Raw genomic sequence first — 25,850 nt, 5'->3', positions numbered from 1 at the left:
GTGGGGTGGGGTTACGTCCCAGAAGAGGCGCCGATTGGCTGCCTTCTGGGGGGTAGGGGGGTATCCTGGGCGCAAGTCTTTGTGATTGGACACCCCCAATTTCTGATATCCTGGCTGTGATTGGTCCAGTCTACAGCCTGGACCAATCATCATCCAGGATATCGCTGACGTCGCAATGGGGGCGGTGCCGGTGCTTGCGTCAGTCACTCACCGTCACCGCCGCTCAGAGAAAAGGAGAGGCTGCCCGCCGGTTCCCGCCGCCGAGACGAAGGAGAAGGACCCGCCGCAGAAGAGGAGGAAGAAGCTGAGCCGCGCCGCCGCCAGGTAAGTTTGAAGGGAGCAGGCCGCCCGCCGGTTCCCGCCGCCGAGACGAGGGAGAAGGACCCGCCGCAGAAGAGGAAGAAGCTGAGCCGCCCCGCCGCCAGGTAAGTTTGAAGGGAGCACGCACGCTGGTCTCTGCATCGATTGGGGGACAATGCTGGCACTCTGCAATCATTGGGGGACAATGCTGGCACTCTGCAATAATTGGGGGACAATGCTGGCGCTCTGCAATCATTGGGGGACAATGCTGGCGCTCTGCAATCATTGGGGGACAATGCTGGCGCTCTGCAATCATTGGGGTACAATGCTGTGGCACTCTGCAATCATTGGGGACAATGCTGTGGCGCTCTGCAGTGATTGGGGACAATGCTGTGGCGCTCTGCAGTGATTGGGGACAATGCTGTGGCGCTCTTCAGTGATTGGGGACAATGCTGTGGCGCTCTGCATTGAAAGGGGCTCGCACGCTGAACTCTGCATTGATGGGGGCACGGAACAGTTGCATTGAAGGGGGCACGCACGCTGAACTCTGCACAGTGTTTATTGCATTGAAGGGGGCACAGCACAGTTGCATTGAAGGGGGCATGCACGCTGAACTCTGCATTGTGGGGGCACAGCACAGTGTTCATTGCATTGAAGGGGGCACAGCACAATTGCATTGAAGGGGGCATGCACGCTGAACTCTGCATTGTTGGGGCACAGCACAGAGTTCATTGCATTGAAGGGGGCACAGTGTTTATTGCATTGAAGGGGGCACAGCACAGTGTTTATTGCATTGAAGGGGGCACAGCACAGTGTTCATTGCATTGTGGGGGCACAGCACAGTGTTCATTGCATTGAAGGGGGCACAGCACAGTGTTTATTGCATTGAAGGGGGCACAGCACAGTGTTTATTGCATTGAAGGGGGCATGCACGCTGAACTCTGCATTGTTGGGGCACAGCACAGTGTTCATTGCATTGAAGGGGGCATAGCACAGTGTTCATTGCATTGAAGGGGGCACAGAACAGTGTTTATTGCATTGACGGGGGCACAGCACAGTGTTTATTGCATTGAAGGGGCACAGCACATTGTTCATTGCATTGAAGGGGGCACAGCACAGTTGCATTTAAGGGGGCATGCACGCTGAACTCTGCATTGTGGGGGCATGTACACTGGTCTCTGCATTGAAAGGGGGCATGTACGCTGGTCACTGCATTGAAAGGGGGCATATACCATCTCCTGTACCATGACCTGTGACATGCCTATACCATATCTGTGCCATGCCTATACCATCACCTGTGCCATGCCTGTACCATCACCTATGCCATGCCTATACCATCACCTGTGCCATGCCTGTACCATCACCTATGCCATGCCTATACCATCACCTGTGCCATGTCTGTACCATGACTTCAAAGTCACGCAATATTTTACTGCGTTTTTTGACGCGAAGCAATACCTATTACATTTTTCTTTTTGTGCCCCCCCAAAAGTTTTGAGCACCAGCCGCCACTGTGTCTGGTGCACCTTGTAATCCCAGTTAAAGTATTGACATGTAATAAAACAGCTGAGCGCTATCCAGTGGAGTCCTTAATTTATATTCATTACTACAATTAGAGTGCCATCCAGTGGAGGTCACTGCTTAGATCTATCACTATAACAGGTAAGTGAATTTTAAAATCATTAAAGTTATACCATGAATAGAATTGTGAGTCACAAGTTGTTTTGAATTATTGTCTTTTGGGCTTTGTTCAGGACGCCTTGCTGTTGTTGATGCAGGATTAACAACAAATTTGTTTTCCGTTTTTTACCCCCTCTGCAGAGACCTGTTTTTGCTGACTTTTCCTTGGATTCATGGATGTGTGTGGCCCTGGGTGACAGATTCAATTTCACTTTTTAACTGACTTAATCGTTCCATACAGCACACAGGTATGGTGCTACTATATAGGAACTTCTGTAGGATTGATTAGCCTAACCTTGTGCTTTGTGTATCTGTAATAATATTGTATTGTTGTAGACATATTTTTTGTGTTTATTATTATTTACTACTCAGTAGTATAAACTTTGTGCATTTCCCTGAGGAGGCTGTTATAGCGAAACCGATTGGAAGTAAAGGCACAATGAATAATACTACTTTCATATATGAAATTTGACTGTATGAGTGTTTTTTTTAATTCTTTTTTCATATAAATAAATGTTTATTTTTATTATAAAAATCTTGTATTGCTATGTGTCTGAGAACCTGAAAAGTCCCATATCCTACACCCTTTTGAGCTGATGTTTACTGCTGTTCAGCTTCAGCAAAATGGCAGCCTCCAGCAAGAAGAGGCTGTACCAATACTGGAAGCACACACTAATTTTGGTAGCATAATTAATGTGGTATGTATGTCCCTTGCTAAAGAAATATGTTTTTATCAAGTTGTTATAGGTAAAATTTCACTTTAAGTAATGAGAAAGTTATCAAAGCCCCATAGCAGAAATGCAAAAACTGCTCTGGTCCATAAGGTGTACAGTATATTAGAGCGGTGGTTAAGGCTGGGTTCACACTTAATATGGATGCGACTCACGACAGGAGTCCAGTGCATCTCTTTTCTTAATTTCAGGGATGAATCAGGCCCGAATATTTGCCTGAATTCAGACTTGAAACAGAGCCAAAGACGCACAGGACTCCTGTGCAATGCGCTTCGCAGCCGTCATGGGGATGTTTGAACCGGCTCCATTAAGAGCTGGTCATTCTCTTTTGTCATGCGAATTGGATGAAGGGAAAACCGCATCCAATTCACACTAGCGTGAACACAGCCTAAAGGGGAATATTATGCACACATCATCCTTACCTGGGATTATTGTTTCCGTTGTTGGACAGAGAGTTTCCAATGAGAATTTCAGCACCGTTCAGTCTTTGACTACAGCAGTCTACTCTGTTAGTGATGGAAATGTAGGCAATTTTGTACGGTTTCAGGAGGTCCACCCGCCACCATGGAGAGAGTTGATTGTCTGTATGTGAGCAGGAACCATGGGAAACATTTGGATCCTGGTTACCATCTATTGCATGTATTGCTGCTCCCAGGAAGCCCCATTGATTGTTTATAATTGTAGACTGAGTTGCTCGACCTTGAAGGGCAACATTCCGATCTGTTAGACAATGTGAAAGTAGAGCTACATATTACTTAATGTTTAAATAGTAAGAGAGAGATGATACATGATATATACTGCAGAAGCACATGGGGGATTTTTAATAGCTTTAATCACTATAGAGATTTTGTTGTGTTTTCTTTTCGTAGTAGATGTTTTTCTAGCTCCTCATACTTACAGTACCTGCGCTGCCATTCATAGTCAGTGTGCTATTACTTGCCAATGATTAGCTGGTTTCATGCTTGGACTCAAAGTCAAGTGGTGGCCCATCCCAAACATGTGTGATCCAATTTGGGTCAACACATGTAGTTTATTAGCACTGTTCTGGTTAATATGTGGCTGATTGTCAGATTAGGGTCCTTCTTTTTGGCTATGAGCCACGGAAGAATCCAGCAGATGAAATACGCTGGTGAATTTGATAACACTAGTGTGTTTGTTTTCATAACAATTACATGTTTTTTTCAAAGAGTCTGAAACCCGCTTTTTCTAAACATGCATTACAAAATTAAGGAATATTTATGTAAGAAAAAGGAAATTTATTTAGCAAATACCTTATTTTTCTATCCTGATAGACCCTGTGGCAGCATATGTTTACCCCATAGGACCTCACTTCCAAAATGTTAAAGCTGAGCCAAAGACTGTGTTCGGTATCTAGCCTACTTGTGACACTGGGAGGGCACCCATGCTGCCACGGAGTCTATCAGAAAAGGAAAATTACGATAAGTATTTTCTAGGAGTTTTCCTTTTTCCTGACTGACTCCATGGCAGCATGTGTTTGAGAACTAACTAGCCAAAAAAACATGTCCTGAATATGGGGAGAACAATTCACCTTGGATTTCATCCCAGTATGAGTATATGTAGACACTACTCAAACTAGGCAGAACGCCCAAAAAGTCCCTTTTAGTTTAAAACTCTGAAGTTGGCAAATTACCTGACTGAGGAAAAAGCTCTTAGAGAGGCTAACTTCATGACTGAGCCTTTACTCAAAACTGGACTAAAAGTGATCCCTTCTGGAGCAGCAAGCCGCCAAAGTGTCCGAAGGACCATGATCCTGGCAAAGTTCCTGGCTGATGTGATAGCCCTTAGAGAGGCTGTCTTTAATGCTCAGTCTTTACTCAAGCTGGACTTACAAGAGATTTAATCTTTAGCTGGCAAGGAAGTTAACAGAAAGTAGTAAAACCACGCAGAGTGGCTCTCCCTTGAGTCTCAGATGCAGCACCCCATCAAAGGCATTCAAGGAGTATAGAACAGTTCATACATTAACCTTTGGATATGACCTGGAGTGCAGAGATCTGCCCTCTAAGAGAACTTAACCACTTGCCTACAGTGCACTTTCACCCCCTTCCTGCCCAGACTGATTTTCAGCTTTCAGCACTCTCACGCTTTGAATGACAATTACTCAGTCATGCAACACTGTACCCATAAAAAATTAGTGTCCTTTTTTTCACACAAATAGAGCTTTCTTTTGAAAGTATTTAATCACTACTGGTTTTTTTATTTTTTGTGCTATAAATAAAAAAAGACTGAAAATATTGTGAATAAACACATTTTTCTTTGTTTCTGTCATAAAAATTAGCAAATGAGTAATTTTTCTTCACAAATTTTGGCCAAAATTTATACTGCTACTTATCTTTGGTAAAAATAACCCAAATAAGTATATATTATTTGGTCTTTGTGAAAGTTATAGAGTCCACAAGTTATGGTGCTAATCATTGAAAATTGATCACACTTGACCACACCTGATGTACTGAAGGCCTATCTCATTTCTTGAGACACTAAAAGGTCAGGAAAGTACAAATACCCCCCAAATGACCCCTTTTTGAAAAGTAGATATTTCAAGGTATTTAATAAGGGGCATGGTGAGTTTTTTGAAGTTGTAATTTTTTCCCACAACTCTTTGCAAAATGAAGATTTTTTTTTTTTTACAAATTGACGTATTAACAGGGTATTTCTCTCACACAGCATATGTATACTTGCAACTACACCCCAAAACACATTCTGCTACTCCTCCTGAGTATGGCGATACCACATGTGTAAGACTTTTTCACAGCCTGGCCACATACAGAGGCCTAACATCCAAGTAGCACCGTCCGGCATTCTAGGAGCACAAATTACACATATAATTTCCTGACAACCTATCGCACTTTTGAAGGCCCTGGAGCACCAGGACAATGGAAACCCCCATAAAATGACCCCATTTTGGAAAGCAAACAGCCCAACATATAATTTTTGAGGCATAATGAGTCTTTTGAATGTGTCATTTTTTTCCACAAGTCTTTGGAAACTGTAGAAAGAAAATGAAAACACATTTTTTTTACACAAAGCTGTCCATTTATGCAATATTTCTAACACATAGCATGTACATAGCAAAAATTGCACCCCAAAATACATTCTGCTATTCCTCCTGAGTATGGCGATACCACATGTGTAACACTTTTACACAGCCTGGCCACATACATAGGCCTAACATCCAAGTAGCACTTTTCACAAAGTTGTCCATTTATCCACTTTAAGACTGGGCCTATTTTTGACACTTGGTGTTTACAAGCTTAAATCATTTTTTTTGCTAGAAAACTACTTAGAACCCCCAAACATTATATATATTTTTTTTTAGCAGAGACCCTAGAGAATAAAATGGAGATCGTTGCAATATTTTTTATCACACCATATTTGCACAGCAGTCTTCCAAATGCAATTTTTTTTTTAAAAATTCCCTTTTTTGAACAAAAAAATAACAAAACAGTAAATTTAGCCCAATGTGAAAGATAATGTTACGCCGAGTAATTAGATACCCAACATGTCATGCTTCAAAATTGTGCATGCTCACAGAATAGCGCCAAACATTGGTACTTAAAAATCCCCATAGGCAACATTTTAAAAATTTCTGCAGGTTACCAGCTTAGAGGAGGTCTAGGTCTCAAATTATTGCTTTCGCTCTAACGATCGCGGAGATACCTCACATGTATGGTTTGAACACCGTTTACATATGTGGGCGGGACTTGCGTATGCGTTTGCTTCTGCGCGCGAGCTAACGGGGACAGGGCGCTTTAATTTTTATTTTTTTCCTATTTATTTTATTTATTATTTTTTTATTTTTACACAGTTTAAAAAAAAAATGTTTGATCATTTTTATTCCTATTACAAGGAATGTAAACATCCCTTGTAATAGAAATAGGCATGACAGGTCCTCTTTATTGTGAGATCTGGGGTCAAAAAGACCTCACACCTCACAACTAATTGTTGAAAAAGGAAAAAAAAAAAAAAAAACAGGCCCTTTAAACCGGTTGCTAGGCAACGACTTTTGACGCAGCTCCGGTCCCCCAAGACCATAGAGTCGAGTGAGGGCCATCTTGCCCTCACTCGACTTCCTGTCTCTGAGGATCCGGGACCGGATAGTTTTTCCCGCTGCCGGCGGGTCCAGTAAGCTGGGAAAACGTCTGGGACGTGGCGGGAGGGGGGGCACCTCTTCCCCTGCACCGTAAGGGTAATTTTGTGGCGAATCCGCCACTGGGACCACCCTTATCTGAAAGTTGACCGCCCGCCGTTTTAAACAAATACCGGGGTTATGGCAGCTATCTGCTGCCATAACCCCAGTATTTAGCTTTTAATGGCCGACGCATATAGTCGTTAGGCGGTCGGTAAGTGGTTGCATGTATATGGCAAACAGGTGACGATGACTGATGGGGTGACAAGTGACGATGACTGATGGGGTGACAGGTGACAATGACTGATGGGGTGACAGGTGACAATGACTGACGGGGTGACAGGTGACGATGAATGATGAGGTGACAGGTGACGATGATTGATGGGGTGACAGATGACAATCACTGACGGGGTGACAAGTGACGATGATTGATGGGGTGACAAGTGAAGATCACTGATGGGGTGACAAGTGACGATTAATGATAGGGTGACAGATGACGATGACTGATGGGATGACAGGTGACGGTGATTGATGGGGTGACAGGTGACGGGCGATAGTCACCGATGGGTGACAGGTGACGGGCGATGGTGCACGGCGGTACTGATGGCAGTCTCTGGTGACAGGTGAACTTTAGGCTACGTTCACATGTGAGCGTAGCGATCGTGGGCAGAATCACTGCAATTCTGCCCGCGATCCAGAAATCATTGCAAATCGCGGGACGCCTGTGCGTTGCCCGTGATTTGCAATAGCACCCCAAATGCTGTGCAATGTTGCCGCGATTTCCGCCTGCCGAATCGAGGTAACATCGCGCAAACAACGCATGACGCCCCAAAGAAACTCTTGTACCTTTTTTGGGCGTCATGCGATGTTTGCGCGATGTTACCGCGATTCGGCAGGCGGAAATGGCGGCAACATCGCACAGCGTTTGGGGTGCTATTGCAAATCACGGGCAACGCACAGGCGTCCCGCGATTTGCAATGATTTCCGGATCGCGGGCAGAATCGTTGTGATTCTGCCTGCGATCGCTACGCTCACATGTGAACATTATGGGTGTCAATTTCTGGGCACTGATGAGGTGACTGTTGGGTGACAGGTGCAATTGGGGGGGGGGGGGCTGAGGACTGTGTGGGGACCTTTATTTTTGTGATTTTACTTTGTGACAGGTGTACAGAGCAGTAACTCACTGTTTCTAGCTCTGCTCTCCTCACACTGGAAACTGTATGAGGGGAGAAGAGCTAGTAACAGTGAGTTACTGCTCTGTGTTTACATTTTGTGATCGGCTGTGAATGGATTCACAGCCGATCACATAGTAAACAGTCACTGTCAGTGACTGTTTACTACCGCCGGTGACTAGCTGTGTTCCTAGGGAACACAGAGCCACCGACATGACCGCGCTGCGCGCTCCCGATATTGCATGCGCGGTCATCTTGTGGGCTCCTCTATTGTGATCGGCTGTGTCATTGGAACACAGCCGATCACGTGGGAAACAGCCATGCCCATTGGCTGTTTCCCCCCTGCCGGTGACGGGGTGTGTCCCGGGGACACGCCGACACCGGCAGTGCAGGGCGGCGCGCACACGATCGCGCGCCTGTCCTGCTGAATGGGCCGCCGTCATATGGCGGCGGCCCAGAACAATGGTCGCACCGCTCCGCCGTAATATGATGGCGGGCGGGCAGCAACTGGTTAAAGGAGTTGTAAAGTCAGAAGGTTGTTTTACCTTAATGCATTCTTTGCATTAAGATAAAAACCTTCTGGGTGTAGCAGCCTCCTCAGCACTCCCTAATAATTACCTGAGCCCCATCTCTATCCAGCGATGTCCATGAGTCCCTTGACAGCCATTGGCTCCTGCAGCTGTCAATCAAAGTCAGTTAGCCAATCAGGAGAGAGAGAGGGGGCAGGCCAAATGGCAGCTCTGTGTCTGAATGGACACATGAAGCTGCAGCTTGGCTCAGGTGCCCCCATAGCAAGTTGCTTGCTGGGGGGGCACTCAATAGCAGGGAGGGACCAGAAGCATCAACGAGGGACCCAGGAAGAGGAGGATCCAGGCTGCTCTGTGCAAAACCAACTGCACAGAGGAGGTAAGTATTTTTTTAAACAAGACTTTACAATCACTTTAAGATCAGTAGAAATCCAGAATGTACTTGACCTGAGGACTGAAGCAAAAGAAAAACAAAGCAGTCTGAAATGAACCAGCTTTATTCAAATCCTGTTGTATGAATTATAGATATCAGCTTAGAGAAAAACAGCCAAGGCTGATTAGCAATGATTCAGAAATGAGATGAAAAAGAGTGGAGTATTGAACCCTGCGGCAGAAGATCTTAGATGAGAGATAGAAAGTTTGGATCCCGGTATCAAAAGCAAGAACCAAGGCCTATTTGGCCATTAGTGAAATACTGTGATGTTTGCCATTGTCTTTTGCAATAGATTTTTAAAAAACTGCTTATGAATCAGACTGGAGGAAAAATATACAGCTTGTAAAACCTTTCCTGATCTGTCACAGCATCCACTCCCATAGCTACTGAACAAGGCTCCTTGGAAATACACTCTCCAGCTTGTAAAAGTATGGCAATGCAGGCAGACCTAACTCTATTGGTCAATACTCTAATATTGCTCAGAGATAAAATCCACTTGAAGGAACATGGATGCAGGGACCACTCTTTGCCCAATTTTGCCACAAAATGTGGATTCCTCCCAGAAGTTCTGAATGTAGACTCACTAAGATTTTAGAGAGATTCCTCTGTTCCCAGGTTACAATAACCTCTAATTCTCTCAGTAGACCAACCCTGCAGGTTCCAACCTTGATGTAGCAAACTACTGTCATGTTGTTCAGCCTCCTCGAGACTAAATAGCCTACTATCAGGTCACTAAACACATACGGAACATATAGGGGGTGACCAGAGATCTGGAATGTTTGTAAATGAGATTTACTTCTGTGCCACCACCCAAGGCTTCTTCTGATTGTATGTGAGAGTCCACTTTAATATAAGAATGGGAGAGACCATAGCCTCGATCATCTTTAGGCATTGAGACGCTGACATGAGAAGAGCAAAAAGCCAGGATAACCCAGCAATCTACCACCAATATGCTCTAAGCTGCAAAAAATAATGTATCCTGAACCATGATGAATTAGGCTCTCAGATTTGTGTAGGGGTCAGATGACTCTTTTCTGAAACACTAGCCAGCCAATCTCTTGTAGGGTTCTGAGAACCCACTCTGTTTTGAGAAGGAGTAGATTAAGAATTCAACCAGCAGACATGTAAGCTGCATAAGGTACTGTAGGTCAGAGACAGCTCAACAGAGACAACAATAATACACATCCTAAAGTTTCATCTACTTGAATTAGTGTTGCTGTCCCCTTGGAAGGTAAGATTTAACGGGTAGTAGAACTGCATATCCTGATGATCCAAGAACCCAAAACCAAAGCTGTACCCTCCTATCGAAAGAGGAGCAACCAGGTATCCATAAGATATGTTTGGGTGGTAAAATCTGAAAAGTGAAGCTCTTTTCTTGATTGGGGACTCTCTCTCCCTTTCCAATTCTTCCTGGACTCGAAGCCAGGACTGCAGGAGAAAACCTCTTCAGAGTTTATAGACACCAACTCTTGAACTGCAGTCTTCTTTCACTCGACAGACTAAATGCAATCTCAGCTCTTTGTTATCAATTGAAGCTTGCACTTGAAAGGGCAGCTTCTCTCACAATGCAGACAAGAACTCTCACTTAAATATTCTTGAGGGTAGACTCATAACTCATAATCTTCATCCCAACTTCCATTGCGTTTGAAGAGGCAATGGGTAAGGCAGCCTCACGGACTATACCTGCCAACAGATATACCTTCTAAGGTCAAGATCGACACAACAAGTTACCACAAGAGGATGCCACAGCCCCAAGGACACACCCAATAACCATGATTAAGTACAGTATACCCCTGAAGAACACAGAATCTTCCTATGGCAACTCCATGCATCTGGCTATTCTCATGAATGCCACATCAATCAAATAGGTGACACCTTGTGCTGGAAACCATCTTCCTCATGAGTGCTTAATCTGACATCTTGAAATGTAGATAGAAGTCTCCTAGTTGTGGTTTGAACTGAGGAACTTAGTGCTACAAGGTAGAAGTGCTGACTACTTAGACACTCTGCTGATCATTCCTTCAGTTTAGTTTTGCACCACTCTTCTAGAATAAGCACCTAGCTTAGACATCATATGAACAAAAATGCAGCACACCCTTTTGGAAGTGTTATCATTACTACAAGTATATTGCAGGTACTTGTGCAGGATCTTCCATTTTAGGCATTCTAACAGTCTTACAGAAGGGAGGTACAAAAAAACTGCACATAGATCAACTTCCTCCACATCTTCCTCTAAGGAATTGTTTGAAGAGGGTTAATTGGCATGAGAAAGATTTGAGACCAGTTCACTGGTTCTGTAAGGAAAAGGCTGGACATTCTCAGTAGAGAATGTTTACACAGGAAACAAACTCCATTGTCATCTTCTTCCCTAGCCGTTTTAACAAAGCAGGACTTATGCAGGGTTTTGCCTGCCAATACATAAGCAATACAAGCCCAGTTTAGGATGCACATGATGCATGTAGATATGGAGGAGCTTAAAGGCAGTAGCCAATTAAACAGCTTCCTATACACCTGAAAGAAAAAGGAAATGTATCTGAAAGAAGCCCCTTACTTTCTTGGTGATGGATGACTATAAGGTTGAAGTGACAATTCTTGGTTCTAAACAATAAGCACATGTTTCTTCAGAAAACTGGCAGTAAGAAATACAAGAAAGTACAGAGTGTACAGCTTTAAGACATCAACAGAAGGACTCACAATCCAGGTAGAGGTACCAGTAAGGAAGGAATTGCCCCCTCCAGCTACTAACCTGCATAGAACAGTCACAGCATAAAAGGAGTAGACTGTTGGCTGCACAAGGACTTATCACAGTAAGGCTCCATTCACGTTACAACAGAGACCTCCCGGAGCTCTTTACCATTCTGACAGCTCTCCGTTGCCAGCTGTGGTAGGGGGCAGAGTAGAACTCTGCCTTGTTAAAAAAAATATTGTAACGTATAATTGTTACTCAAGTCATGTAGTAGTTTAAAAATGACATCCCTATTCAAACCACAGCCGCTAAAGTTTCCTAACTTGTCAGAAAAAGTTTGTTCTCTTTGCTAAGTGAGAAAAAAAGGGTTAACCACTGCTAAAGGAATACTGACACTGCAGATTCCCACATCAGAGCACCATGATTCCACCAGATGGCTAATGAACCATTAGGTTCATGAAGACAGAAAAAGAATAAGGTTGAAAACGGCACCAAACTTTGATAAAATGCTGCAATGTACATAGATCACCAGAAAGGATAGTGCTCTCCATATGTTTTTATTTGAACAAAAGTGAAGTTACCCCTAACAGTCCGAATGGTGTCTGGTCAAGTGGCTTGTGCTCATTTAATGCCGCTCATACTTACGCATCCTAGAACTCTTTTGCAGGTTGATCAATACACATGCTGAGCACAATGTGGACCAACTGCTGTTAGCTGGCTATTTGGTCAAACATATTGGTCAGGTGCAGTCAGGGGTCAGCACAGAAGGGGGCGGAGATACAAGGGTGCAGGCATCAAAGCAGAGTAGCTGGGTGACAGTTAGGAAGGGTAGAAGGGAACGAGGCATGGAGGCTGGTCCTGGGCTGGAGCATCCCAATAAATACGCCCTGTTGCATGATCTTGGTGAAACCAGTCACGGACCAGCATTGCTGGAGTAGAGCGATGCCCCAAGCTGCCAGCGGTTGAACTCCTCCAGTGAGGGAGGGAACAAGGCTAAAGGTAAGGAAAGACAGGTTCTGGTGTTAGGGGAATCAACTATTAGAAATACAGAGGGGGCAATCTGTCAAAAAGACCGTCAGTGCCAAACTGTTTGTTGTTTTCCTAAGCGCTCGGGTACGGCACATCATGGATCTGGTGGACAGATTATTGGGTGGGGCTGGAGGAGACCCAGCTGTCATGGTACACGTGGGTACCAATGATAAAGTTAGGGAGAGATGGAGAGTCCTAAAAAACTATTTCAGGGACTTAGGAGCTAAATTGGGGAGTAGGACCTCCAAGGTAGTATTTTCAGAAATACTACCTATACCTCGAGCCACGCCAGAGAGGCAGCGGGAGATTAGGGAATTTAACAAGTGGCTGAGGAGCTGGTCTAGTAAGGAGGATTTTGGGTTCCTGGAGAACTGGGCGGACTTCTGAGTCGGATACCGACTCTTTAGTAGGGACGAATTTAACCTAAATATGGAGGGTGCAGCCATGCTGGGAGAGAAGATGGCAAACAAGTTAGAGGGGCTTTTAAACTAGGTGATGGGGGGGAGGGTACAGATGTAGAATTAGCAAGCGGGCAGCAAGGTTCAGTGGGCATAATTGGGGCATTAGCGGTAGGGTGTCCAGAAATCCTAAACCCAGGGTGGGTAGGCGGACAAATCGCACGTGAGGCCTCAAAACATCGAACGAGGATATAGTATGCAACCGGACAAAACTAAGAGGGTTGTATGCCAATGCTAGAAGCCTGGCCAACAAGATGGGAGGACTGGAGCTGCTAATGTATGAGGAGAATTTTGATTTTGTGGGAATTTCAGGGACTTGGTTTGACACCTCTCATGATTGGCTGGCGACCATTCAGGGGTATTTCCTATATCGCACAGATAGAGAAGGTAAAAAAGGGGGAGGGGTATGTCTGTATATCAAGAACAATGTGCGGGTAAATATGGGGACAATATTACTAATGGCGTTAGGGAGGAGGTAGAATCCCTATGGGTGGAACTTCAAAGGGAAGGCACTATGGGGAAAGTAATATTGGGCATGTACTATAAGCCCCCAAACCAGAGGGAGGAGGGGAAGGCGGACCTCCTATCACAGCTTGGAATGACAGCAAGAATGGGAATTATCCAGATATAGACTGGGCAGAAGAAACCGCGCATTCATCCAAGGCTTGGCAGTTCTTAAATGTTTTGCAGGGCAATTTCATGGGTCAGATGGTGAACGCACCGACAAGAAACAATGTGTTACTAGACCTACTGATTACTAATAGTGATGAGCCGAACAGCCCCTTGTTCGGTTTGCACCGGAACACCGCGTACAGAGGAAAAGTTTGTTCGAACAAACTAACTCCACTGAAGTCTATGGGACTCGAACTTCAAAAATCAAAAGCCCTAATTTTAAAGGCCTAAATGCAAGTTATTGCCCAAATAAAGTGTATGGGGGTCCGGGTACTCACCTGGGGAACATGTAGCAATGAACATTTTTTTAAAATATTATAGTTTTTAAAGGAGCACTGATTTACTGATTTTAATGTGGCTTAAAGTGAAACTATAAAAATTTATTTAAATATCGTGCCTGGGGGGTCCCCTGATACAAAATTTTAAATCGCATGTACTTGTCATACAGGTGAAAAATTGGGCCTTGGTTGCTGGTGGTGCCTGAACACCGCAATCCCTCACAGTTACTCTTGCTGGGCGTAGAAACGGGCCCTGCTGGTAAAAATCCATACAAATTTGAAATCGCATGTACAGTGCCTTGCGAAAGTATTCGGCACCCTTGAACTTTTCAACCTTTTGCCACATTTCAGGCTTCAAACATAAAGATATAAAACTGTAATTTTTTGTGAAGAATCAACAACAAGTGGGACACAATCATGAAGTGGAACGAAATTTATTGGATATTTCAAACTTTTTTAACAAATAAAAAACTGAAAAATTGGGCGTGCAAAATTATTCAGCATCCTTAAGTTAATACTTTGTAGCGCCACCTTTTGCTGCGATTACAGCTGTAAGTCGCTTGGGGTATGTCTCTATCAGTTTTGCACATCGAGAGACTGAAATTTTTGCCCATTCCTCCTTGCAAAACAGCTCGAGCTCAGTGAGGTTGGATGGAGAGCGTTTGTGAACAGCAGTTTTCAGTTCCACAGATTCTTAATTGGATTCAGGTCTGGACTTTGACTTGGCCATTCTAAAACCTGGATATGTTTATTTGTGAACCATTCCATTCTAGATTTTGCTTTATGTTTTGGATCATTGTCTTTTTGGAAGACAAATCTCCGTCCCAGTCTCAGGTCTTTTGCAGACTCCATCAGGTTTTCTTCCAGAATGGTCCTGTATTTGGCTCCATCCATCTTCCCATCAATTTTAACCATCTTCCCTGTCCCTGCTGAAGAAAAGCAGGCCCAAACCATGATGCTGCCACCACCATGTTTGACAGTGGGGATGGTGTGTTCAGGGTGATGAGCTGTGTTGCTTTTACGCCAAACATAATGTTTTGCATTGTTGCCAAAAAGTTCAATTTTAGTTTCATCTGACCAGAGCACCTTCTTCCACATGTTTGGTGTGTCTCCCAGGTGGCTTGTGGCAAACTTTAAACGACACTTTTTATGGATATCTTTAAGAAATGTCTTTCTTCTTGCCACTCTTCCATAAAGGACAGATTTGTGCAGTATACAACTGATTGTTGTCCTATGGACAGAGTTTCCCACCTCAGTTGTAGATCTCTGCAGTTCATCCAGAGTGATCATGGGCCTCTTGGCTGCATGTCTGATCAGTCTTCTCCTTGTATGAGCTGAAAGTTTAGAGGGACGGCAAGGTCTTCGTAGATTTGCAGTGGTCTGATACTCCTTCCATTTCAATATTATCGCTTGCACAGTCCTCCTTGGGATGTTTAAAGCTTGGGAAATCTTTTTGTATCCAAATCCGGCTTTAAACTTCTCCACAACAGTATCTTGGACATGCCTGGTGTGTTCCTTGTTCTTCGTGATGCTCTCTGCACTTTAAATGGACCTCTGAGACTATCACAGTGCGGGTGCATTTATACGGAGACTTGATTACACACAGGTAGATTCTATTTATCATCATTAGTCATTTAGGTCAACATTGGATCATTCAGAGATCCTCACTGAACTTCTGGAGAGAGTTTGTTGCACTGAATGTAACCAACACCAACAACCAAGGCCCAATTTTTCTGCATCTGTATGACAAGTACAGTGCAGAAAAATTGGGCCTTGGTTGTTGGTGGTGCCTGAACACCGCAACCCCTCGCAGTTACTTTTGCTGGGCGCAGGAACGGGCCCTGCTGGTAAAAATTCCATACAAATTTGAAATCGTATGTACTTGTCATGCAGGTGCAGAAAAATTGGGCCTTGGTGTTGGTGGTGCCTGAACACCATAACCCCTCACAGGTACTCTTGCTGGGCGCAGGAACGGGCCCTGTTGGTAAAAATTCCATACAAATTTGAAATCGTATGTACTTGTCATACAGGTGCAGAAACATTGGGCCTTTGGTGTTGGTGGTACCTGAACACCGTAACCTCTCAAGGTACTCTTGCTGGGCACAGGGACAGGGCCTGCTGTTAAAAAAAAAAAAAAATACTAAATTTAAATTGTAAGCACCTGTCATACAAGTGCAGAAAAATTAGGCCTTGGGTGTTGGTGGTGACCTAAACCAAAAACATTGTTGGAAGCTAGCAGAATTAAGGTTGAGGAATAGCATAGTAGCATACGCAGTCTTCAAAGGATGGCAGACCGCTAGCAAATTCAATCAGTTACATCGGCATCAGGGGCTTGATACATGGATACAGAAGTAAGTGTCGGCCTGTATAGGCCCAAAAAATTAGCCCACATGGGTTTAACTGACAGCTAAGAACGTAGTATTTGGTGGCTGGAGGTACATTAGGCATTCAAAATAATTGTCGGCCCTGAAAGGCCCCAAAAATTTGCCATTCAATGGACATAAAATGCCTTTTATGCCGCTGTATGTAGTGAAGCCAAGGACCAGGAATTGCTGTGGGTGGATGGCGGTCTGGCGGATATTTGTTGCCTTGCATGAGGAATTTCAATGAAACATGGTCTACTGGTCACATGTGTTTAATTCGTCGGAGACCATGCCTCATTCATTTTTATAAATCTGAGGTAGTCTACACTGTCATGAGCTAGGCGAGTGCGCTTATCGGTCATGATCCCCCCTGCTGCACTGAACGTCCTTTCGGAGAGGACACTGGACAGGGGGCAAGCCAACATTTCCAATGCAAATCGTGCGAGCTCTGGCCAGAGGTCAAGCCTGCCCACCCAGTAGTCTAGGGGTTCATCACTCCTCAGAGAGTCCACCTCGGCCGTAAACCCGATGTAGTCGGACACCTGTCGGTCTAGGCGTTCCTTGTTGCTGGAGTACAGTTTTCGATGGTTCGGCTGAAAGAAGGATCTCATATCTGAAGTGACCAAGACATCTTCAAACCGCCCTTTTCTTGCAGGTGCTGTTGGATTGCTACCCGCAACTGTCTCTCTGTGACTGGAAATTCCTCTGCCAGCTCAAGCAAAAAAGCAGAATGCAGCATTTCCCGCAGCAAGGCCTGGAAGCGCTGCATTCTGACGGCCCTCTGTGATTGTGGTAACATTTCCGACATTTTTTGCTTGTAACGGGGGTCTAAGTATGTTGCCACCCAGTACTGGTCCTTGGCCTTTGTGCATTTTATACGGGGGTCCCCCTTAAAACACTGGAGCATGTAGGCCCCCATTCGCACTAAACTGGAAGCGGTGTAGTGGCCTGCTTCCAGCTCATCATCCAGGATAATGTCATCCTCGTTCTCCTCCCCCCATCCACGGATAACACCAGGGATCCCAGAAAGGTTTAAAGCATGCTCTTCTTGCTCCTCCTCATCCCCCCCAGCACCATCCTCCTCTGACTCCTCTTCAGACTCCTGTTGTTGATTTGTCTCAGATGGAGTAGCACCCACTGGGAATTCATCCAACATTGCGACTTCCTCATCTTCCTGCTCCTGCTCCTCGACGGCTTGATCAATGACACAACGCAATGCACGCTCCAGAAAGAAGGCGTAAGGTATAATGTCACTTATGGTGCCCTGGCCGTGACTGACCAGTTTGGTGATCTCATCGAATGGCCGCAGAAGTCTGCATGCGTCCCGCATGAGCAGCCACTGGCGAGGTGAAAAAAAACCCCAGGTCCCCAGAACCTGTCCTGCCACAGAGTTCGTACAAGTAGTCATTTACTGCACGTTTTTTGCTGGAGCCGCCTATCAAGCTTATGCAACGTTGAGTTCAATCGCGTTGGGCAGTCACAAATAAGACGCCTGACGGGCAGGTTGTGTCGCAGCTGAATGTCAGCAAGGCGAGCCTTGGCTGTGTAAGATCTTCTGAAATGGCCTGAGATTTTCCTGGCCTGCCGCAAGACGTCCTGACCCCAGGGTATTTGGCAACGAATCGCTGCACCACCAAGTTCAGGATGTGTACCATGCATGGCACATGTGTTTTTTTGCCCTGTTTCAGCGTGCTCAGCAGATTGGCACCGTTGTCGCACACCACTTTACCAACTGTGAAATTCAGCGGTGTCAGCCACTGATCTGCCTGTGAACGCAAAGCTGAAAGGAGCTCAGGACCAGTGTGGCTCTTGGCTTCCAGGCACAACAGACGCAGAACAGCATGGCACCGTCTCACCTGGCATGTGGAATAGGTTCTGGGGATTTTGGGCGGCGCAGCGGAAGAGACTGTAGCAGCAGAAGAGGAGGAGTCAGCCGAAGAGGAGAGGGAGGATGGAGGAGGAGGAGGAGAAGAAGAAGTTACATTGTTACGTGTTAATGACCTCCCATTGTTCTGTCTGTCTTCCTTAAGAGAAACTTATAGGAATGTGGATTGGATGCTAGGGGGGAGGGGGGATTGTCCCACATTGTATATTTTGTAGACTGTATGAGAGTGTAAAACTCTGTTCCTATTGGATGGTGAATATTATGTTCAGTCTTCAACAAGGTCCATCTGGGTGGTAACTTTGTGGGTGAAAACTGTATATAAGTCTTGTTCAATAAAGTTGTGCAGAGTTCATTCAACCTCAATCTAGAGTTCTGTCTCTTATTGGGGGAATCTGCTGCAAGGGATTGCTATGGTCTTCCATACTCCCTTAGAGAATCACTGAGCTCTTGTAAGAGCTTGTGTAAGAGCTTGTTCTGCTGCACTCTCTGGGGAAAGAGAGGTTCACCCATAGGAACCTGGAGCCTTGTCGGGGGTCCAGGGTGGGTAGGAGGCTGCAAGACCCTAACCAAGCTGCGGCGGTTTGTGGAGTCTGAAGTGGTTATAGTGTCTGGTGGAGTGCTTGGAGCCCCTCGGGAAGCACTAGGAGCATCTGTCAACTGAGGTACCCAGTACAGGGGTGCCCTGTTCCGTTACAGGCGTCATCATTTTTTTACGCTCCAACATTTGGGCCACAGAAGCCTGCCTTTTTCCAGAACAACGCGATGATGGCATCATGGAAGGTGGGGCGGAGGACAAATGTGAGGAGAGACGAGAAGGAGAAGGAGAAAAGGCTGGACAGTGAGAGCCTGGAGTGTGGCTTTGTGGGTTCTGACGGTGTTGCTCCCACTGGGCTCGGTGATGAGAGTTCAGGTGCCTTCCTAAGGCGGTCATCCCTAGGTGAGTGTTGGGCTTACCGCGACTTATGCGCTGACTGCAAAGGCTGCAGATGGCAACACTGTTGTCAGCAACGGACACATTAATAAAAGCCCACACTGCGGAGCCATGTGCCGACGTCCTGGGAGCGCCAGATGTGACTGTACATGGTTGAAGGCTCGCTCCTGATACATTTGCAGTCTGCTTTGTACCTCTTGTGCAATGCAAGTTCTGCCTGCCTCTCATCCCTATCTGCCAGTCCGTCTCTCCCTCTGAACTCCCCTCCTCTTCCTCTCTTGTGGCCACCCACGTGACGTCCATAGACACGTCAGCATCCACGTCACCTTCCCCACCACTAATAATCAAGATCTCGGAGTAGGCAGCAACAGCGGGGACCAACCTCCTTGGGCTGATCTTGGTACTGTCGTCAGACTGCTGAGTGGCGGCTGTTGCTACCTCCTCTTCCCTATCCGATGCCAACAATGGCTGTGCATCACAAATGTCTTGTGATGGATCGGAAAATAATTCCAGAGACTCAAGCGGAGGGTATGTGGTAGTGTTTGTGGTGGTGTCTTTTGGGGGTTCACACAGCAGAGAGTGAAGAGGGTGCAGATAGAGAGGATGAGGAGGGTGCAGAAGAGAAAGGCAGAGTGAGCCACTCAACCAAGTCTTGTGCGTCCTTTGACGTAATCGAGCGCGCCTTCTGAAACTTCACACTTTGGCTCCGGCCTACTTCTTCCCTTCCCCTACCACCCCTGCGTAAGTGTCTGCCTCTTTCTCTGCCTGTCATGTTTTTTAATTACCCTGTGACAAAAGTCTCTAGAGAATCGCAGTATATCTGGAAAAAGGTATATAACGCCTCACTTCAATCTTTGGTATTATCACACCAGTTCTACAAATAATTGGCCAGTAACTGTCGTCACTGTGTGTAGCACAGTTAACACAGCAAAAGAGGCCACATTTTTGCAGGACTAAAATACACTCTTAGAAAAGTATAATGGTAAATAACACCCTACTTCAATATGTGGTATTGGGGGGCCATTGGTTTATCACACCAGTTGTTAAAAAAATTGGCCAGTGAGTTTGGCACTGTGTGTATCAGAATTAACACAGCAAAAGAGGCAATATTGTTGCAGGACACAAATACACTTGTAAAAGTATACTCACATAACACCCCACTTCAATATGTTATATTGGGGGGCCACTGGTCTATCACACCAGTTGTTCAAAAAATTGGCCAGGGATTTCGGCACTGTGTGTACCAGACTGAATGCAGCAAAAGAGGCAATATTGTTGTAGGACACAAATACACTTGTAAAAGTATACTCAGATAACACCCCACTTCAATATGTGGTATTGGGGGGCCACTGGTCTATCACACCAGTTGTTCAAATAATTGGCCAGGGAGTTTGACTGAACGCAGCAAAAGAGGCAATATTGTTGCAGGACACAAATACACTTATGAAAGTGTACTCAGATAACACCGCTTCAATCTTTGGTATTGGGGGGCCACAGGTTTATTACACCAATTCTACAAATAATTGGCCAGTAACTGTTGTCACTGTGTGTAGCAGAGTTAACACAGCAACAGAGGCCAAATGTTTGCAGGACTAAAATACACTCTTAGAAAAGTATACTGTTAAATAACACCCCACGGGGCGCATGTCTCCGACATGGTGGACGTGTAATCTCTGAGCTCCGGTCCCCGCTGACGCTCCGCGATCCCCGTACAGCGTCCATCTGCTTCTTCAGCATCGGGGGTAAGCTCTACGAAGTGCTGCATATCCCGGGCACCCCATGGGTAAAATGGGTAAAATTTCATGTGCGTTGCCCTTCCATGTGTTCTTTGCTATGAAGGCCAGTTATAGGTGGGGGCAGAGGCCATTTTCTTTGTTGTATATGTGTACTGGTGAGTGAACATACTGGGTGCCTTTGCTGTAATACTATCAGCTGGGCTTCCATTATGCCCCCAATTACCTTTCAGGAGGGATGGGCCACCTCCAGGCTCACCTGCCCCCTATCTATCCATTAGCTTGCATGTGCTCCCACTGTGGAGACTCTTTAAAATTCATTAGAGTTAGGACTGCAGGTAACAGGGAGCCTTGACGTGGCCCTGCAGCTTTCACATGCGTTTGCAAATGTGTGCTAACTAAACCCCTGTATTGACGCAAACTGTTAGACAGGCCAATTTGGTTGGTAAGCAGACTGGTTGGCAAATTGAACTGGGAATTTTATCTTTGTTTGTTTCATGTGCGTTGCCCTTCCATGTGTTCTTTGCTATGAAGGCCAGTTATAGGTGGGGCAGAGGCCATTTTCTTTGCTAAAATTTTTTGTACCCTAAAGGGAGGATGAGGAAGAGGAGTAGGAGGAGTTGGGAACAGGAGGCAAACTGAAGTGCCCTGCAATCCTTGGCGGTGGAAGGAGATGCGCCAATAAAATTTAAAAGGTGTATCTCACACGTACCGATACAGACTATGCCGTAATTAAATTTTTTACACTCAAAAAGGGTGTATATTGAATAGCGGAATAGGACAAATTTTACAAAATGGTGTATCTCACACATACAAACACAAACTAGGCCCCGATTACAATTATTTGCACCCTAAAGGCAGGATGAGGAAGAGGAGTAGGAGGAGTTGGGAACAGGAGGCAAACTGAAGCGCCCTGCAATCCTCGGCGGTGGAAGGAGATGCGCCAAACCAATTTAAAAAGGTGTATCTCACATGTACCGATACAGACTATCCCGCAATTTAATTTTTTACACTCAAACAGGGTAAATATTGAATAGCGGAATAGGACAAATTTTACAAAACGGTGTATCTCACACGTACAAACACAAACTAGGCCCCGATTACTATTTTTTGTACCCTAAAGGCAGGATGAGGAGTAGGAGGAGTTCGGAACAGGCAGGAGGCAGACTGAAGCACCCTCAAATCCTCGGCAGTATGAGATGCGCCCCAAAAATTGGAAAGGTGTATCTCACACGTACCAACACAGACTATCCCGCAATTTAATTGTTTTTACCCAAAGGTGTAGATTAAATAGCGGAATAGAAAATATTATCCAAAAAAAGGTGTATGTATCTCACACGTACAGAACCAGACTAGGCCCCAATTACTATTTTTTGTACCCCCAAAGGCAGGATGAGGAGTAGGAGGAGTTCGGAACAGGCAGCACCCTCAAATCCTCGGCAGTATGAGATGCACCCCAAAAATTGGAAAGGTGTATCTCACATGTACCGACACAGACTATCCCGCAATTTAGTTGTTTATACCCAAAGGTTTTGATTGAATAGCGGAATAGAAAATATGATATCAAAAGGTGTATGTATCTCACACGTAGAGACCCAGACTAGGCCCAAATTACTATTCTTTGTACCCCCAAAGGCAGGATGAGGAGTAGGAGGAGTTCGGAACAGGCAGCACCCTCAAATCCTCGGCAGTATGAAATGCACCCCAAAAACTGGAAAGGTGTATGTCACACGTACCGACACAGACTATCCCGCAATTTAATTGTTTATACCCAAAGGTTTTGATGGAATACCGAAATAGAAAATATGATATAAAATTGGTGATTTATCAATAGCACATGTGAACAGAAGTGTCTTATATCAGTCAGCTCTGCTGCAGGCTATGGAGGAAAAAAAAAAAAAAGAAATTCCCCTTTTAAGTTTGTAATTTTTAACTAGATTAGTACAGACTATGCCACAATTAAATTTTTTTAACCCAAGGGTGTATATTGAATAGCGGAATAGAAAAAAGTGTATAACTTTTGAAATCACTCAATAATAGCACATGTGAACACAGCAGTGTATTATCGCAGTCAGCACAGCAGCACTGAAGGAAAAACGCTGCACACAGTGACTGATAAAAAATACTTTTCTCCCTCCTCCTCAGTGGGCAAAAAAGATTGTGTTCACTGCACCCCACACACAGCAAAATTGATGTGGACCAGCTCTGCTGCAGGCTATGGAAGGAAAAAAAAAATTCCCCTTTTAAGTTTGTAATTTTTAACTAGATTAGTACAGACTATGCTACAATTTAATTTTTTTAACCCAAGGGTGTATGTTGAATAGTGGAATAGAAAAAAAGTGTATAACTTTTGAAATCACTCAATAATAGCACATGTGAACACAGCAGTGTATTATCACAGTCAGCACAGCAGCACTGAAGGAAAAACACTGCACACAGTGACTGATAAAAAATACTTTTCTCCCTCCTCCTCAGTGGGCAAAAAGATTGTGTTCACTGCACCCCACACACAGCAAAATCGATGTGGACCACTGACACCTGCCTATCTCCAGCCTCTCCCTAAAAGGATTGATAAGATCGGTCACCGCAAATCCCCCCCCCACACAGCAAAATCGATTGTAGAACACTGACCCTAAAAATCAGCAGCCTCGCCCTAAAATGCCCTACAACTCGCCCTGCCTAAAACACTCCGACCTGTCCCTCAATTCTATTCGGACACAAATGATTTTTGCCTGTCTGTCCCTAATCAGCAGCCAGCACGTATGATGTGTGCTCTGTCCCTGAACTACAGCATAATGACGCAGCGGTTCTCCGTATCGAACTTATAAAGACTTGGTCACATGCTTCAGATGGCCAATCACAGCTACTAATACATTTGTAGGCATGGCTGGGATGGCTTAAGGCACACCAGTTAAACGCTTGTTGATTGGCTGTTGAAAGCCCGCCATGAAAAGCGTGCCAATACATACAAAACCCGGAAATAAAATGACCGAACACAGATTTTTACCCGAACATACAGTAAAGTTTTCGGGTCCGTGTTCAGGTAACAAAAATCCAATTATTCGGTACGAACACGAATAATACAGTCCGTGTTCGCTCAACCCTACTAATGAGCTTATGGTAAACAGGCAGTCTCTCAATACATACCCCCTGTGGAGAGATGTCTCCAGTCCAGACCATTGTCTATGTGTCATGAATCCACACAATTAGACACAGAAACAGGAGGGGGGATGGGGGGAGAAGGGCTGTAGCATTACATTACATTAACTCAATGCCAGCATGTCCCCAGGTCTCCAGTATCTTCTGGCCCATAGTCTGTCGGTAGGAGGCTTGCGCACAGTCCCCTCCAAATCACACAGTGACAGTGGGTTCTGTCACATTTCTCCCCTTTTAAAAACAGACTAACCAGGTTCCTGACCCTCAACTGGTCTGGACCTGCATTAATCACAAACTTCCACCCCAGGCAACCAGGAAAAGTAAAAGTACGACTCTGGCGCTGGGGAGCAAAACCACACATAGGGTCTCCCATGAATAAAAACAGCCGCTGCAGAGTGGGAACAGCTGTCTGCACTCCTCTGATCCGGGGCTGGGTTGCAGATATTGGGGGGAGCTGAATAATCCTCTGCCCTGATGCCAGCGCTTCCGCTGGTAGGGAATGTAGGCTGGTAGGGCTATGGATTTGGGGAGAAAAAGGTACTTGCTTTTCTCCTGGTGGAGTTACCAGCCGCTGAGAAGGTATCTTGCAGGGACTGTCTCCCGGATTCTTCATCTCTTGTTCTGATGCTGAGCAGAGACCATCAGCGCTCTGTCCTGTAGCCAGCGCTTCTGCCGGGGGGACATATGCAAAAGTTGGGTACAACTGCTGGAGAGGGGGAAGGGTTTTCTCCCCTGCCGGTTCTGTGACCAGCCCCTGGGGTGACTTCTGACAGGGGCTGTCTCCCAAACCCTCCAAAAACATACTGAGGACCGGACAGGGGCCAGCGGAACTCTGCCCTGTAGCCAACGCTTCTGCTGGGGGGATAAACACTGGGGTAGTGTCCAAGTGCCGGGGAAACGGCTCACTGAGGTCATCCCTCGGATTCCCTGGATCTAACTCTGAGGGTGGGCAGAGGCCAGCGGCACTCTGCCCCGTAGCCAGCGCTTCTGCTGGGGGGATGAACATTGGGGTAGTGTCCAATTGCTGGGGAGGGAGAATTGCTTCCTCTACTCCCAGTGGGGATATCTGCTGTTGGGAAAACAGCTCACGCAGATCCTCTCTCAGACTCTCCGGATCCAACTCTTTTTCTGATGCTGGGCAGATGCCAGGGGCACTCTGCCCTGTAGCCAGCGCTTCTGCTGGGGAACCAGATGAGATACTCTGGACTTGCTGCTGATCACCATTTCCCAGCCTTACAGCGCCTGTCTCAACTCCCCCTTCTGAGACCTTCCCGCTATTAGCTTGTCTCGCTGCCTGGGGGACCTGCGGTGCGTTCCAGCATTCTAGCGCTCGCAGTGCCATCTGTATCATCGCTGCTTCTTCCATTGCGGTTAGGATGGGAAAACGCAGGGTCCCCCTGGCCTCATTTGCTTCTCATCTTTGTGACTGTCTGCTATTTCTCTCAGACAGTCCTAGGCAACGGGAGCCATGCCAGACTGCTGATCACCTTCAAACAGCCGCTTGTAGGCAATCTCGAGCTCCCATTCCTGCTCATCCAGGAACTCTAATTCCTCCAGGTCACACGCCTCTTCGGGGAGGTCCAGCACCTCATCTCGGAAGTCCAGGATGTTTTCCAGCCGCCACTCCTCATCTCTCCCAAAGTCTGGGTCCCCGTACATTTTTTGATGGAGC

The 25,850-nt window shown here is 45.7% G+C and overlaps 1 protein-coding gene across 1 annotated transcript in view; it reads right to left on the bottom strand.

Annotated features, from left to right (window-relative positions):
- LOC309549333 (fucolectin-5-like) overlaps positions 1–25,850 on the bottom strand; it is a 108,619-nt gene that overhangs the window by 40,739 nt on the left and 42,030 nt on the right. Inside the window, exon 2 of the mRNA XM_082249532.1 lies at positions 3,134–3,431. Coding sequence (XP_082105658.1) covers positions 3,134–3,431 — 298 coding nt within the window. The remainder of the gene's footprint in view (positions 1–3,133; positions 3,432–25,850) is intronic.

The sequence above is a fragment of the Pelophylax lessonae genome, assembly GCF_965119305.1.
Source record: "Pelophylax lessonae genome assembly, chromosome: 3".
NCBI classification, from domain to species: Eukaryota; Metazoa; Chordata; class Amphibia; order Anura; family Ranidae; genus Pelophylax; species Pelophylax lessonae.
Note: the sequence above shows the minus strand (reverse complement) of the source record. Positions and strands in the feature narration are given on the sequence as shown.